Source organism: Anopheles marshallii, chromosome X (assembly GCF_943734725.1).
Source record: "Anopheles marshallii chromosome X, idAnoMarsDA_429_01, whole genome shotgun sequence".
In the NCBI taxonomy this organism is placed as follows: Eukaryota; Metazoa; Arthropoda; class Insecta; order Diptera; family Culicidae; genus Anopheles; species Anopheles marshallii.
This window is the reverse complement of record NC_071325.1, coordinates 13,977,845-13,993,171: the sequence shown is the minus strand read 5'-3', so window position 1 is coordinate 13,993,171 and position 15,327 is coordinate 13,977,845. Positions and strand designations below refer to the sequence as shown.

General features: G+C 40.8%; 1 protein-coding gene across 1 annotated transcript; it reads right to left on the bottom strand.

Annotated features, from left to right (window-relative positions):
* Window positions 1–326: 326 nt before the first annotated feature.
* Window positions 327–2,200, bottom strand: LOC128710348 (uncharacterized). Its single transcript, XM_053805405.1, has 3 exons — window positions 1,969–2,200; window positions 1,080–1,875; window positions 327–930 (listed from the first exon to the last, which is right to left on the bottom strand). The coding sequence occupies exons 1-3, from the start codon at window positions 2,198–2,200 to the stop codon at window positions 327–329; spliced, it is 1,632 nt and encodes a 543-aa protein (XP_053661380.1).
* Window positions 2,201–15,327: the final 13,127 nt, after the last annotated feature.

Sequence of the window (15,327 nt, the reverse complement as noted above, 5' to 3'; positions counted from 1 at the left end):
TAGCGGACTACAACACTCCAAGTTCTCGAAATGGTTGTATCACCGGATAAGAAGAGTAGAAGGACTGTGGAATGTCCGATATGTTTCGTGAAGTCTGTGTGATGACAGAGCGTGTTTGAAGTATTTGCTAAATCTTTGAAGAGTTTATTCACAAAACAAGGCTTTAAGCTTATGTTATGAGATCACAAGGTTTAAACTTCCTTGTTCTTTCGGTAGAGCTAATAGACGTAATGATTCTTGCTCTTAACATGCACCAACATTTCGTTGTTTATTAGTAGAAATAATCCAAGAAACCTTATATTGACGTCAAATACGTAACACGGTTGCTACTCTTGAATGTTTTCTAGAATCCAATCCATGTAGCTGGCCACATTTGTGAACACGTACGGGGAGCGCAAATTACACCTGGTCGATCCGAATAACAACACGCCATACAGGACATAACGTTGTTTCCCAAGTACTTGCTGCACAAGCTGTAGTGGTGCTGATGAAAATGTCCGCTTGCACTCTGTGCCGTTTTGCTGTTGCATACATATTTGGCGTGTCGTTATTGCGAGCCAGCTAAAATCGTCGTTTATCAATTTGTGGCATTCGGTAGACTCAATCAACTCCCATTGGGAACTTTTGAGCTGGCGAGCAGTGTAATCCTCATCCCAACCGGTCACTATATAGTGGGTTGACTTCTGGCTACGCAGCTCGTTCGTCACTGGTAGACAGATCGGTTTCACATTGCTCTGACTAGTGTCCACTCGATCACGCACCCGAATGAGCGCAATATCATTCACGAGACGCATTCTATCGTAGTCCTTGTGCTGGGTTACGGACTCAACGGGTAGTGATTGAACTGGTGGAGAACATACAATGCTCCCATCCACCTCCGCACAGTCCGTCCCAGTGTCCATGTCGTACTCTCCCAGACGTACGGATGATCTGCAAATAAAGGATAACCATTAAAAATCGAACGCTGTCAATTTGTCCATAATAGAATATACACACAAGCTGTATCGCCTAGAGACCTTCGTAAGGACGTGCGCAGCCGCGACTAGGTAGAGATCACTAATTAATGTCGCTTGGCGTACACCTTTTTTTCGTCCGACCCACTCTCACTGTATTCTAGCAGAGCCACCCAAGGATAGCCGAGCAGAACAGGCTTCAACGATTCATCTCGACTGGCATACGGATTAGCACCACAGGTTGACATCGGAAGCAGCGCGATTTTACGATTATTCCCTATCGCAACCGGTTGACCACCCGCTCCACGCATGTGTTGCTTGATCCAGTGCAAGTACATCGCCACATCGGTAAACACGGTGTATTCCTTCGTGTCGCACAATGGCGCATCTTGGCGAAGCTTGGTAAACGACACAATACCGCGAACGAACCACACATCATTGAACTGGAAGAACATACCCCCTCCGCTGTCACCGTTACATGCACCGATCCCATCACGACTGCCAGCGCAGAACATATTCGAGGTGAGGTGATAGGCAAACGCTTTCCGGTTACTCTCGATGCAGGTGATGTGTCTAACGACGGGAATGGTAGCTTCACGCAGTGTGTTGGAAACATTACCGGTCTCATCGACACCGAACCCGATCACCGTTCCCCACGTGCCCACGATTGCATGCTGATCTTCACCCCTATTCCACAAGCAAATCGGTTGGATATAGTCGGTATACGTAATGTCGGTTGCGAGCTTTATCAGAGCGATGTCGTGCCGGTTGCTGTTTGAGGTAAATTCCGGGTGCACGATCAACTGGTACGCTTCATGTTCCTGTACGCGGTTGCCAGCAGAACGTAGTCGATTTCGCCCAACTTGCACTACGAGTCGCTCTCGTGCCATCACACCATTCTCCGTCATCAAACAGTGAGCCGCTAAAATTGAAGAGATGGGAGATTCGATGATAGATATCCATTTCGTAAACCGGGTTTGTAATCCTTATCCTACCCTGTAATCCTTAAGCTTACCCGTTAACACTATATTATGATCCAGAATGGTTCCTCCGCACGCGTAATGGAATGCTCGACCATTGTTGTGAAACAGGGCCACATGCCAGGGCCAATAGCCATCCTTCGATTCCGTACCGTTCACAATAAGAAAGTTCGCCACCTTCCGTTCGCCACAGGTTTGCGCTAAGCTCGAAGCTACCAACAGGCACAACAGTACCAACACGATTGCGTATCTCCCAAACTGACGCATCGTGTGCCTGTGATAACCTTTCGCTAGATGACTTACACACAGATCTAGCAAACGTTGGGGGATTTCCAAATAAAAACACTACTGAGTGAGCACCCAATGAGTGTCACGCTAACTGCCTACTTGCTACGTCTAGAGCTATATTGACACTAAAATCCATTGCTTTCGATGACCATCTTCAACTACAGCTTGCTCGTGTTTGAAAGATCGTTCTTTTGCGGACAGATAATGACCGATCTCTCGAGAGCGAAGATGACCAACATTGTGAGGTTAAATCAACCTTCGTGTATGTTGTTGACAAGCTATGATGTTGATAACTTGCCCGCGAGTAACTGTAATCACTCACTTGTTATTTTTTAAGATTTTATAACGGGTCTTTCCTCAAGGCTCTTCATTACATCTCTCTCAAAATAAAAACCCAAATCCAACAGACCCTTTGCTGTCGCCAGAGGTTTGCGTTAAGGAGACGGACTAACATGTCTCCTCTTCAACCGAGCGCTAGGGAGGACCATCAGCGACTCGGAGGTGGAAACTTCGGGGATCATCTTCTTCAAGTCACTTCAGATCAAGACATACGCCGATAACGTAGACATCATTGGTTTGGAGCTCTGCAACGTAGCAAAAGCTTATCAAACTTTTCTTCTCAAAACACCTGTTGCGACGAACGCAGCTAGAACTACATATGCTTATGTATAGAACTGTATGTAGTTATGCTACGCATCCGTTGCATGAGTTGCTTCCGACACTCTGGTTCCGTGTTGGACCACGTGACTTCCGAGCATCAGCACGTAACCTGACGCTCTAAGAATGTCACCACACAACATGGTACCGCGGGAAAGGCAGTCAACGAAAAAAGATGCTAGATGACGTGCTAGCAGTCTTGTCTCGTCGAGCAGCCGCAGCGGATGATACGTTCCCTACCCTAACCCTAACATAACTTATTATTTATTTATTTATTTATTCCATAATGACGAACCCTAACATAACTATTGATAATAAAAATTGTTCTAAAAAACCAATACTCAACTATATTTATATAGTTCCAGTACTCACATACGCCTCAAAAACATGGACCTTGTCCAAAACTGACGAGACTCTCTTAGCCGCGTTCAAGATGAAGATACTGTGGAAGTATGTATGGAAGAACAACGGTCGAAGAACAAGCCGCTATTTTGACGAGGACGCCCACATGAACAGAGGAGGTGATTTAGGCCGAGATAATGGATTGGCAGACGACGACGCTCAACCCGTAAGCAGTTTAGAGAACTCCCGCAGCTGGCCAAGACCGCGAAGAATCGGACTAATTTTCATAATCCTATTCACAAGAAGGGTGATTGAGCCTTATGTGTCCATTAACGTGGAGTGACGATTAAATGTTCCCCTTCCAAAGTTCTAGAATTTATTGTTCATTCCTTTCTGCTGTCCCGTGGGTTAAATGTCATGACACATCATCAGCATGGCTTTATGCCAAAGCGCTATACCACAACCAATCTTATGTGCCTTGTTTCGTTTGCCTTTAAAAATAAGTCCTACGGTCGCCAAGTAGACGCAATTTACGCACATATTTAAAGGCAGCCTTTGTTTGTATCCAAAAAGAAGCATAACTCAACTTTACCTATTTTCGAGCAATCTAAGCCATTCCCCCTACAAACTATGTCCCGAATTCTTTACCGTCACAATTCTTTGGCAGAACCTCCGAAGAGCCAGGAGCACCATATCGCCCCTACGTACAATCTATTCAAGAGGGTCTATGATATCATCGATCGGAATGAGCTATGGAGTACGGAATCTTTTGGAAGCTAGTACGCCTGTAGAGGGCCACAAGGGACTTAGTGCAGGGTTTAAGCTTCGAACATGTTGTCTGACCCGTTTGAAAATCAGGAGATCACCAGATGGAAGCATGAAGTTTTAAGGGTTATATTGGAGATTAATACAATGAAGACGAAATTTTTGCTAGTATAGTCTTCGGCCGTGCAGGTGGCTCAAACAATGGAGAGATTCCAGTTTGAGAAGCAGAGATCGATCGAGGTGATCGCGACGATGTAGAGATATTTGAGCAGATTAACTACAAAAAAAATACAATAATTTGCAATAAACCAAACAAGGTTTTCTTATCCTTCCATCCATATAAATTAATAGCAACAAAAATGACTCTCTAATTTTTCTATATGAACGCTATATAATGGGAACAAGGCTGTCAAGCTGTTATAAAAAAAGTATTTTTATGCTAATATTAGAACTGTAACTGGAATCGAATTTCCTATTCATTACGGGTATTTGATATTATTTTATATATGTACTCGTCTTAAAAAAAAATGTATATAACTCATGAACTTATTTATTTCAAGCTTTTTTTTGTATTTCAACTTGCTGAGGAAACAGGTACTAGGCGTCCCCATATTGGTTGGATTGGTTAAAGCGATTTTCAATGTTTCGCGACAATATTTGAAGCTAAACTAAACCAAACCAAGTGAAGCACTTCAATGAAGCAGAAAGTGGATTTAATGCTATTCCTGACAATTTTAACATTTCGAAACATTTTAATTGCAATAGAATGTTGACAACCTCTTAATCTGATTGTTGTTTGCAAATAATGAAAATATACATAATTGGTCTATTTATTATTATATTTGATGTAAAATGCCCTCTTGTGAGCATAAACTTCCAACTAATGTCGAAGAATTTGTCAAGCACCAGCACCAATTTTCATGTTGAGCGAAGAAGCCATTAATTTTACAAAAGAGACAGACGAGAACATGTTATAAAATGTTCAAGAAGTTAAAATTTCTTTAACACTTTCCAGCATGCTATTGCGTCCTCGTTATCCAAAAATTAACAACATCCGTATAGTAGTACTTATACTGATTCATAGAACAGTGCAGAGCTTGGAAAAGTTATGGCTGTATTAGATAGACTAGGTATAAACTTTGCCAGTGATATCGATAACTTTGGTTAGTCTTCGTCCAACCATTACCAATGAACCAGAACTACACTCTACATTCGCTTAACGATACGCTAACATCGTTACTATATGAACTTAGAAGGCGAAAAACACTCTCTTTCCAATAATCTTTTTCAAAGTGTTCTCAATATGTTTGTCTGCATGTATATACCCTTGTACAGTAGGAGATCCTCACACCAACAACCTGATGCAACATTTAACTAGTGTACTTATACGCTGTTACGTGCCACTGTACGATCTTCACTCCCTCACTACGAGTCCAGATGTCGACTCTTGAATTTAAACCTCTTGAAGACCGGCACACCTTCTCCCAATCCTCTTTCATTCGTTCTCTGCTCCTTGATCGAATTCATTACTCTGCTCTTCTGTCTTCTATTCCTTTGTATGTATCTACTCGTCCTCTTCGCAATCATCCCCCACTGATCATTCCTAAAAGACGTTCAGCCATAGGCCGTAATGATCCTTTGCTATGCGCCTTGTTACAATTCAAATCCACATTCCATTTATTCCACTATCACTTATCCTTACCCCTTCCTATTTCCAATTCCAGTTGTTTGTTTATTATTGTCATTTTATTTCTTAAATTCAATGGGCTTCATGTGATCCCTTTGAAGCATTTTCAAGATTAGTTGTACAATATTACAAATAGAAAACAAATTAACAGGAAGTTGATCGCACAGCACGAATAAAATTTAAAAACGCATAACGCGACATGTCAGGTTCGTAACGAACACAAACTGCATTCAATTTTCGGCACATAATTAAAAACGGATCAGAGGAGCCTAAAAGACTATGACTTTCCTCTACGTCAAGTGAATCTTCTAGTTTTTGCATTCGGGTATAGTTTTTAAGTATACATTTGTCTAGCTTTAAGGCAGAAAAATTATCTACAAATAAAATAAAAACTAATATAACTTCAAGCAGCGAAATGCAAACGTGTAACTTCTTCGATTCAGAAGACTTTATCAAAATACGAAATCCAACCGTCCGGTAGTATTCTATGACCATGAGACGGCAACACGTGGCGGGCTATATTTGGAAGCATTTATGAGCAGGGCGTATATAACTGAATAAACCACGAACTAACTGAGCTGTTTGATGGAGCAGACATTCTGACGCTGACCATGGCCGTAACGATGCTTGTTATTTGATATCTGTTTATTGAATTTTGTCCACTCCTGATTTAATGAATATAACTTAAAAACTGGAAAGTTTACCTAAAGGAAGGGAATATGGAGGAAGAGTGATAGGATTAGGGTGTACGGACAGTAGATCTAAGACGATAACGACGAGGGAGTGATTGGGGACATAGAATCCAACAGCATTCAAAAGGAAAGGAACATCACTGCTGGAAATAAAGATCGATGCACTAAAGGAAATTTGAGCTCCAACGGGTCTCCAGGGTCTCAAGGCCCAACGTCGAGCCAAACATATGAAATTTTGCATTAGCGGAATGCAAAGCGGGTGAAAGCTTTCTGGATCCGTTCTTGCCTCAATATAGCCGATGCACTGGTGGGTGCCCAAGTACTACAGACATACTCCAAAGTAGACCTAACCACAGCACAGTATAAGGACTTCAAACACAAACACTTGTAAGCTTTTATGACAGTCTCCGAACGATCCATATCAAAAGTAAATTTAGTATCAAACCAATTCCCAAGGACTTTTATGAAAATAAGCCCGACATAATGAAATCGCATTAAGGAGATAATTAAGAAGGAAATAAGAGTGCGAACACTACATTTATTGTAACAAAGTACAAGACCATTTGACGAACACCGTAAAATAAAGCTGTCAATGAGTGCCAGCAAAGGAAGGCGGTCATCAAAAGATATTATCGCAGAAAATAAATTGACCTTGTAAAGGTAGCATAAAAACATGTTAGAGAGAAGAATAGAACATAAATAACATACACAAAATGGGACTTCAAACACTGCCTTGAGGTACACCGGTCAAAGTGAAACAGTTTTCGAACCAGATATCGCCAAAATTGAACTTGACAAACAAACAAACAAACCTTGAACTTGAAGAATTTTAAGCAGTCTCAGAATCCTCTTGCGCTTAACCAAATGCAGCATCAGTTTCAAAATTTACTGGCATGTATCCAAATTAATGTTCGAAATTGTAAAAACATTGCCTTTTGATGCATCCAAGATATTCGCTATCTCGAAATACTTCAGTTTTCAGCATACATCAGTTCATCATTCAAGATCAATTAGTGCTCGGACGCTCATTTTCGGAAAAATGATCAATTTTCGACAACTAGAACGTGCGGCATCATGATTGGTGCTTGTATGGCCGTGCCTGAAGTCAGCATACCAACTAAAATAGTTGATTGTAATGAACAAAATGCTTTTTTATTGACACTCTAACTTACTAACTTTCCATTGCGTGTTTATTGACTGAAAATGACTAAAACTGCCTTAGCATCGAATTAAGTTATACAATCATCATCTTATAAGATCCTTTAAATCTGTGCTTTAAGAGAACGGCAACACTGCCTCTCACCGCATTCAAAACCTCAGTGGACGGTAGCTGCAAACCAAAATCAAAAAGGCAATTGGAACAACAGAACCAATTTGATATATTGCAAACAATAGACGATCAGGAGATCGTAAACAAACATTCAACACAACGTATAACTACATCATCCAAAACACCACCTCCGATTGTGGTAAATAGCAACAACGTTGGAGATATCCACAAGAAGATTGTCACCGCAGGTGTTGTACGATACACAACAGCTGTAACAAACAAGGGCATAGTAGTGCGTACTACTACAGTAGACGATTTCAAAGTGGTGATTAACTACTTAAAACAATGCAAAACAGACTTCCACACTTACCAACTGGAGGAAGATAGAACTACCATAATTGTTCTAATGGGTCTTATCGATATGCCTACAGAAGAAATCACAAATATTCTCAGAGAAGAAAATTTGACACCTGTGGCGATAAAAAAACTAACCGTTAACAAAAAGCGGTACGAAGAGCAAGCAGTATATCTGCTTCACTTCAACAAAGGCACTATTGACTTAAAAACACTGCGTTTCATCAAAGCTTTGAACCATCAAGCAGTATATTGGCGGTACTACACTAACAGCAACAGCATAATGCAGTGTAAAAATTGTCAACGGTTCGGCCATGGAGCGGCAAATTGTTACAAGCCACCAAAGTGTATCAAATGTGCAGATCACCACACGTCATCTGAGTGTCCAGTGGCCAAAGGATCAACGGACGGGCAAATACCAACGCACAAGCTGAAATGCGCAAACTGTGGAGGTAATCACACAGCAAATTTCTCCGGATGCCCAGAACGACAGAACAAGAGAATACCTGATAAAAACAAAATCAAATTACCAACACCAAAACAGGTAACAATATCTACGCAAGAATTCCCATACTTACCAAGCTCACTACCTCTGCGTCCCCAAATCGCAACTATAAATACACATCCAACGCGTACGCAGCGATCTCAAACTAACACATATGCAAACGTAACAGCATCTAATCAGAGTGATCTCTTCGGGCCCGATGAACTAGCCCAAATAATCACGGAAACATTTTCGTGCCTTAAAAAGTGTTCAACCAAAGAAGATCAAATTATGGTAGTCAAATAGTTCAGAAATATTGCTTCCCATGATGGCGGTCTCAAACAAAATTATGTTTTCATACTGGAATGCAAACGGTATCTCCAACAAAAAACAAGAACTAATACAATATTTAAGAGATTATAATGTTGATTTGATGGGCATTGTAGAAACTTTTCTCAAACCGATACAAAAATTCACAATACCTAATTATACCACACACAGGTTTGATAGAATAGAAGGTGCCAAAGGAGGAATATTAATCTTAGTTAAAAATCACATCCAATACAAAGTAGCAAAAAGTCCAAATCTTAAAATAATCGAAGCATTAGAAGTAGAATTATCCACAACAAAAGGTTCCATTGTCTTTACCACAGCATATCATCCAGGCGCAAACACAGATGTGAGTAAATTTAAAAATGATATTAAAACTTTAACCAACAGAAAAAATAACTTTCTGATATGCGGCGACCTTAATGCTAGACACAGACTATGGAACTGTACTACTACAAATTCAGCTGGAAACTGCCTGTTTAGGGAGATGCAAATAGATTGCTTTACCATTTACCACCCAAACTCACCTACATACTACCCATTAGATCCGGCACGGAAACCCTCTACAATAGACCTCACATTATCAAATGTCACTTTCGAAATATCCGACCTGATAACCAAAACCTGCTTGACATCAGACCACCTACCCGTGATTTTTTCCGTTTCTATTTCAAAACTAACAAACAATTATGAGCAAAAAATATTTGATTACAGCAGTGCAAATTGGAGTATATTCAAAGAACATATAAATACCACACTGAATCCATTTGAGACGCAATTAAGCGACATTCAAAATCATACACAAATAGACGAAATGATAAAAAACCTCACATTAACCATCACAACAGCTCATAACTTATCAGTCCCTCTCAAAACACCCAGTACTTACAGGATGATTATACCACCAGAAATAACCTCGCTCATAAAAATTCGTAATATAGCCCGGAAAAGATGGCAAAGGCACAGACAGGACGTTTCTCTTAAAAATTCGTATTACCGACTCAAAAAGAAAATTGAACTAGCTTTGTCGGAAGTAAGAAATAGAGAATGGACAAAGAATTTATTGTCAATGAATAACGATAATGCCAAAAATAACAACAAACTCTGGAAATTCATACGCATTATTAAAAACAACATTAGATCAATCCCCCCACTGAAATGCCATGATAAAACTCTAATAACTTCTGAAGAAAAATGTAAGGCGCTTAAAGAACAATTCCAATCGGCACATAATATTACTACACACTCAAACAGGAATGTTGAACATAAAGTGGCTAGAGATATTAAAAATTTACAAAATGCATCCATCACAACTGAGCAAATCTTAGAAAATCTGTTAAAGCCGAGAGATATTAAAAAAATGTTGACAAATTTAAAAACTAAAAAATCCACAGGTTGTGACAACCTAAACAACCGATCACTAAAAAGACTACCACGCAAAGCAATAGCATATCTGACCACCATTTTCAATGGATGCCTTAAACTTGGCTACTTTCCTAGTCGCTGGAAAATTGCTAAAGTAATCGCAGTTCCAAAACCTGGTAAAGATCCATCCCAAGTAGAAAGTTATAGACCTATCAGCCTTTTAAGTAGTCTTGGCAAAGTATTCGAAAAATGCATTGAGATCCAAATGAGATTACACACCTCACTAAATAAAATAATCCCATTTGAACAGTTTGGTTTTCAACCCACATTATCTACAACTCACCAGCTACACAGATTAACAAAAGACATAAGAGAAAACAGACACAAAAAAAAATCTACAGGCCTAATACTCTTAGACAGTGAAAAAGCTTTCGACAGAATTTGGCATCAAGGACTGATTCACAAACTTATACATCTCAAATTTCCGATGCATCTTATTAAAATCATTGAATCTTTCCTTAAAGAGAGGAAAAACTACATACAGATTGGTAAATGCATGTCAGAAAAGTATACTCCCACAGCAGGAGTTCCACAAGGCAGCACATTATCCCCTCTTCTTTTCAACATCTACACATCAGACATTCCTACCATGAAAAATTGTACCAGATATTTATACGCTGACGATATAGCCATAGCTTCTTCTGCAAAACATTCAAAAAGCATTATAAAAACGCTGAATAACGGACTTAAAAAATATTCCAAGTACTGTGAAAAATGGAAACTTAAAATTAATGGAACCAAATCAGAAGCAATATTTTTCACCAGGTTGAAAAAGCCTTCTAAATTACCTAATCAAAACGTTAAATACAACAACAACGAGATTCACTGGAAAGAATCGGTCAAATATCTAGGCATATTATTGGACAAAAGATTAACCTTTAAAATCAACACTGAAGCTACTGTGTTAAAATGTGAAAAATTGTTTAAAATTTTATACAGCTTTCTACACAGGAAATCTAAACTTAACTTTAAAAATAAGATACTGCTCTATAAAGCAGCAATACGTCCATTAATTACTTACGCTTCCCCAGCTTGGTCAGATTGCGCTAACTGCCACAAAAAAACACTCCAAATAATTCAAAACAAAATCCTAAAATCTATCTTAAATGTTCCTCCTTGGTACCGCACAACCTTACTGCATGAAAAATGTAAAGTGCCTCCCATTATCCAATATCTCAAAAACATTCAAACCAACTACAAAACAAAATGCCAATCAAATCAACTCCCGGTTATAAACCGACTTGGCTCTTAGGCAGAATTATAACAAATGTTGTAACACCAGTTTTTTTTTATAAAACATTCAATCGAAATTCAGCCAAGTTAAAAGTATTTAAATAGATTAGATAAAATAAAAATTAGTTAGGTATTAGTTATAATATTTTAGTTATAATATTTTTTTTTTTTATAATGTATATTTTTTATAATATTTTAATATTTTTTTTTTTATTTTTTTTTTTTATTTTTTTTTTTTGAACTTGTTGTTGGGTTTTTACCTGAAAACTTTCCCACACATATTTCCAAACGCCTTACAGGTAACAAATTAATCCTATCTAAAATCGCTATGCGAGCGAAGTTATTTACAACGGTGAGGAAAGACGCGAAAGTCGAACCCGCTCAAAGAATTTTCTATGTATAAATTTATGTTCTTCTCAATAAAACTTAACTCTACTACTACTACTACTTAAATCTGTGCTTTATTCATAAAAATATAGGAGAATAAACAGAAGATAGCCACTCAAAGTAATGGCTGCCAGTGCTGATAGTACTGATAAATAATGCAAGAATTTACTTAAGAAATATTGTTTTACAAGATAGATACATTGTTTCACCTGGCTACTATGTAATGTAAGCTCACAAACGAGATTTCTTATGCTTATTAAGTGGATGATTATCAAATAGGAAATGTTTGGGATATGAGGTAATTGAGAACTTGGAGACGAATTGATATCTTTGACCAGAACCTGGCCTTGGTTTAATTAATCTGGTACAAGCCAATTATAACAATAATATTGATGAAAGATACGGACTGCCTGAAAACAAACAATTTTAATAATGTATGCATGTCGTAGCTGTATAGATTGAAGAATGTTCAAAACCCGCTTCAAATTATTAGCGACGATTAAGCCAGGCAGTCTGACTTGAGTAGTGAATTTACTAGGCAGTATGCTTGTTTCTTTTTGAATTTGACGAAATACGATGGAATTCAATGGATTACTTAAGATTATTTAATTAAAAAAAAGCAAGGAGAGGGGGATTGATGAAGTGTTACGTAATGCATAGAGGAGAGTTGCTTCCAGCGTTACGTTTTGTTACAATAGAGGGGGAGAGGGTAGAAAATGTACAATTTTTGCGTTACGTAATAATTGAATGAGCCCATACCTCTGCGACCAAGTAACTTACTTACTTACTTGCTTATCAGACCCTAATATCGTTGCGCGGACTTTTGCCCCTGCTGTAGGAGTCCTCTTAACCGCTAATGGTTGAGCGACGACGTTTGTCAAACCATTATCCCGACCTTTCTGACGGATCCCTCAACGCCATCACTCCATCTCTACCACGCCTCCTGTGTGCATGTGGTTGACCCAAAAGAATTTTTCGGGCTGGGTCGTCCGGTGTCATCTTCATGACGTGACCAGCCCACCGGAGCCTGATGAGTTTAATCCGTTGTACGACAGTGAGTTCGTCGTATAGCACGTAGAGTGCGTCAAAATAGCGGTTCCTTCATTGTCCTTTCACACATACGGAACCAAAAGTGCATGTGTGCAATATACATTACAAATAACTTATAACAGCTCTTCATGGATATTCAAACTAACTCACCCATTTCTGCCTATTCACTATGCACCTCAATAATTAGGTATAAGAGCAAGAGCTTTTCTATTTTTCTCGAATTATTTTCGATCCTCTTTTCCTCACGTTACGGTTTAAATGAGTGAATTTTATTTAATTCGTGATTAAATCGTTGTTTAGTATTTTATCTTCCTGTAATTTCAACATACATGCCAAGCGTTTTTAAACAGAAAAACGCACACGTTTTGCGTGACTTTTTCTATATTGGCGCAATGTGCAGGATCCGATTATGTGACCTCTAAGGAGTTGGTGTTTCAAATTAACCTTTTGAAAAAAAAGGCACAAACTAGTTATGGCGGCTAAGAGAGAATGTAGAAAGTGAGAGCAACACACCAGGGCATCAATGTTATTGCTGCACTTTGAACGCGCTGCTTCTCGCCCGTACCAAGAGGTGCAATAATCAAGTGAGAAGATTAGCACACGCCGGAGGATGGAGCAGCGGTGGGAGAATTGGTGTCCTTACCTGTGATGTCCTTACCGGGTTTGCAATCCTTTTTTTTTACCAGCGCATCGGCGGTGATGGAGACACCGGGGATTGTGGACGCAACAAACACACGGAGCGGCTGAGCAAAACCCGAAGCCAGACGGACCAAATCCCGACCGGTACCCGAACGGCCAGCGCCGCAGCTTCCGAGCTTTCCGAGAGTGTGCGAATGGGCGGTTTTTTTTCCTATTCCTCCACCGCATCGTCGCAACACGGTCGGGTGTGTTTTCCCACCGTGCGGCACTTGAAAAACTTGATGACGTTCATCTCTTTGCGCCCGAGCGTCTCGAGTGTGCGTGCGGGTGGGGTGAGCGGTGAAGGTGAGCACCGTTCGGAGAAAGTGTTCGGGTTTTTCGTGTGTCTGTGTCACTGGGGTGTGTGTGTGTGTGGCTGGCTCGTTCGATGGCACACGGTCCGCGGTCAGTCGTTCGGTGTCGGTCGCACGACCCAAACGCGTAAACACCCACTGCTCTAGCAGTCAGCTCTCGGTGATCCCAAAACAGTCGCGTCCAAGCGGGAGCGCGCTCAGTGCATTCGAAGACGTGCTCGCACGGAACGTGTAGTGTTTATTCCAGCCAGTACACACGTGCCGTCGCTCGTGTGCTCTATTCGCCCAGCTATTCGGACTTTCGGTTTCGATTGAAGGACGTATCGGGAGTGAAACCACCAACAGGCCCAACGGGTTAGTACCGGGTATTGGCCATTCCCTACCGTCTCAACACGACAACAACAAAAAACCCCGCACAACTGAGCGTGCGAGTTGGTGCTTCCAAGTTGTTGCGGAGTGGGTTAGGTGGCCCCTTCGGCTCGAAAAAAAAACACTACGAGAACATCATATCAATTAATGTCACCCGGGATACCGAGTGCGCGCGGGCAACGTAACAAAACTTTGCAAACGCGTGCCAACGCGGGTCGGGAGGGTCGTCGGTTGGTAAGGGGTTTTGCGCTCATAAACGCGACAAAAATTAATGTGCTCAGATGTAAAAGTGCGATGTTTGCCGCCGATTGCATACTCCGCTGGCGGGTTTTCGGCGTTGCGGGGTGAGTGAGGGAGGGTTCCGATACTTCGAAACCCATACATAAATACATCTCCCTTTGCTGCGCGGTTCGCGTGTGCCTTCCACTGCTGCCCATCCACCGCCTCCCCAAACCCCGTACTGCCCTGCTGCCTAACCCAAATTGAAGCGCTGTCGAGCGTAGTGAAATTAGTGAACGAATAATTGGAAATTAGTGGGTCTAAACCGTCACCACCCGCTCCACCGAGGGGAGGGGAAGGTTTGTGCCAAGCGCGATGCATCATGTCCGTGCGGCGTCCTTACTTGTGGCGCGCGGACAGTAAAATTGATTTTGTTTACGTTCGCCGATTTTATGGCACGGTCTTGTGGAGCACACACGCACCGAACGTGAGAAGGGGATGGGGGTGGTTGGTAGCAACAAGGGGTTAATATTTTTATTTTCCAACGCGATTACAACGCCAGCAACACGCGCGCGCCCCACTACGGGCGGCTAAACGCGATAAACACCGGTAACCGCGCCATATACAACATTGCGTTTGAAGCGGTGGGATAGAGGGAAAGAGAGACAGAAAGAGAGAGAGAGAGAGAGAGAGAGAGAGAGAGAGAGAGAGAGAATGTCACAACCGTTTTGAGGGGTTTGAAAATAACATCGCCTTAGTTTACATATTTATGCGTCGTTGCGGGAACGGCACATATCGCCAAGATTATCACAGTCGGTCCTGGCAAAAACCTCGAAAACCGATACTACCA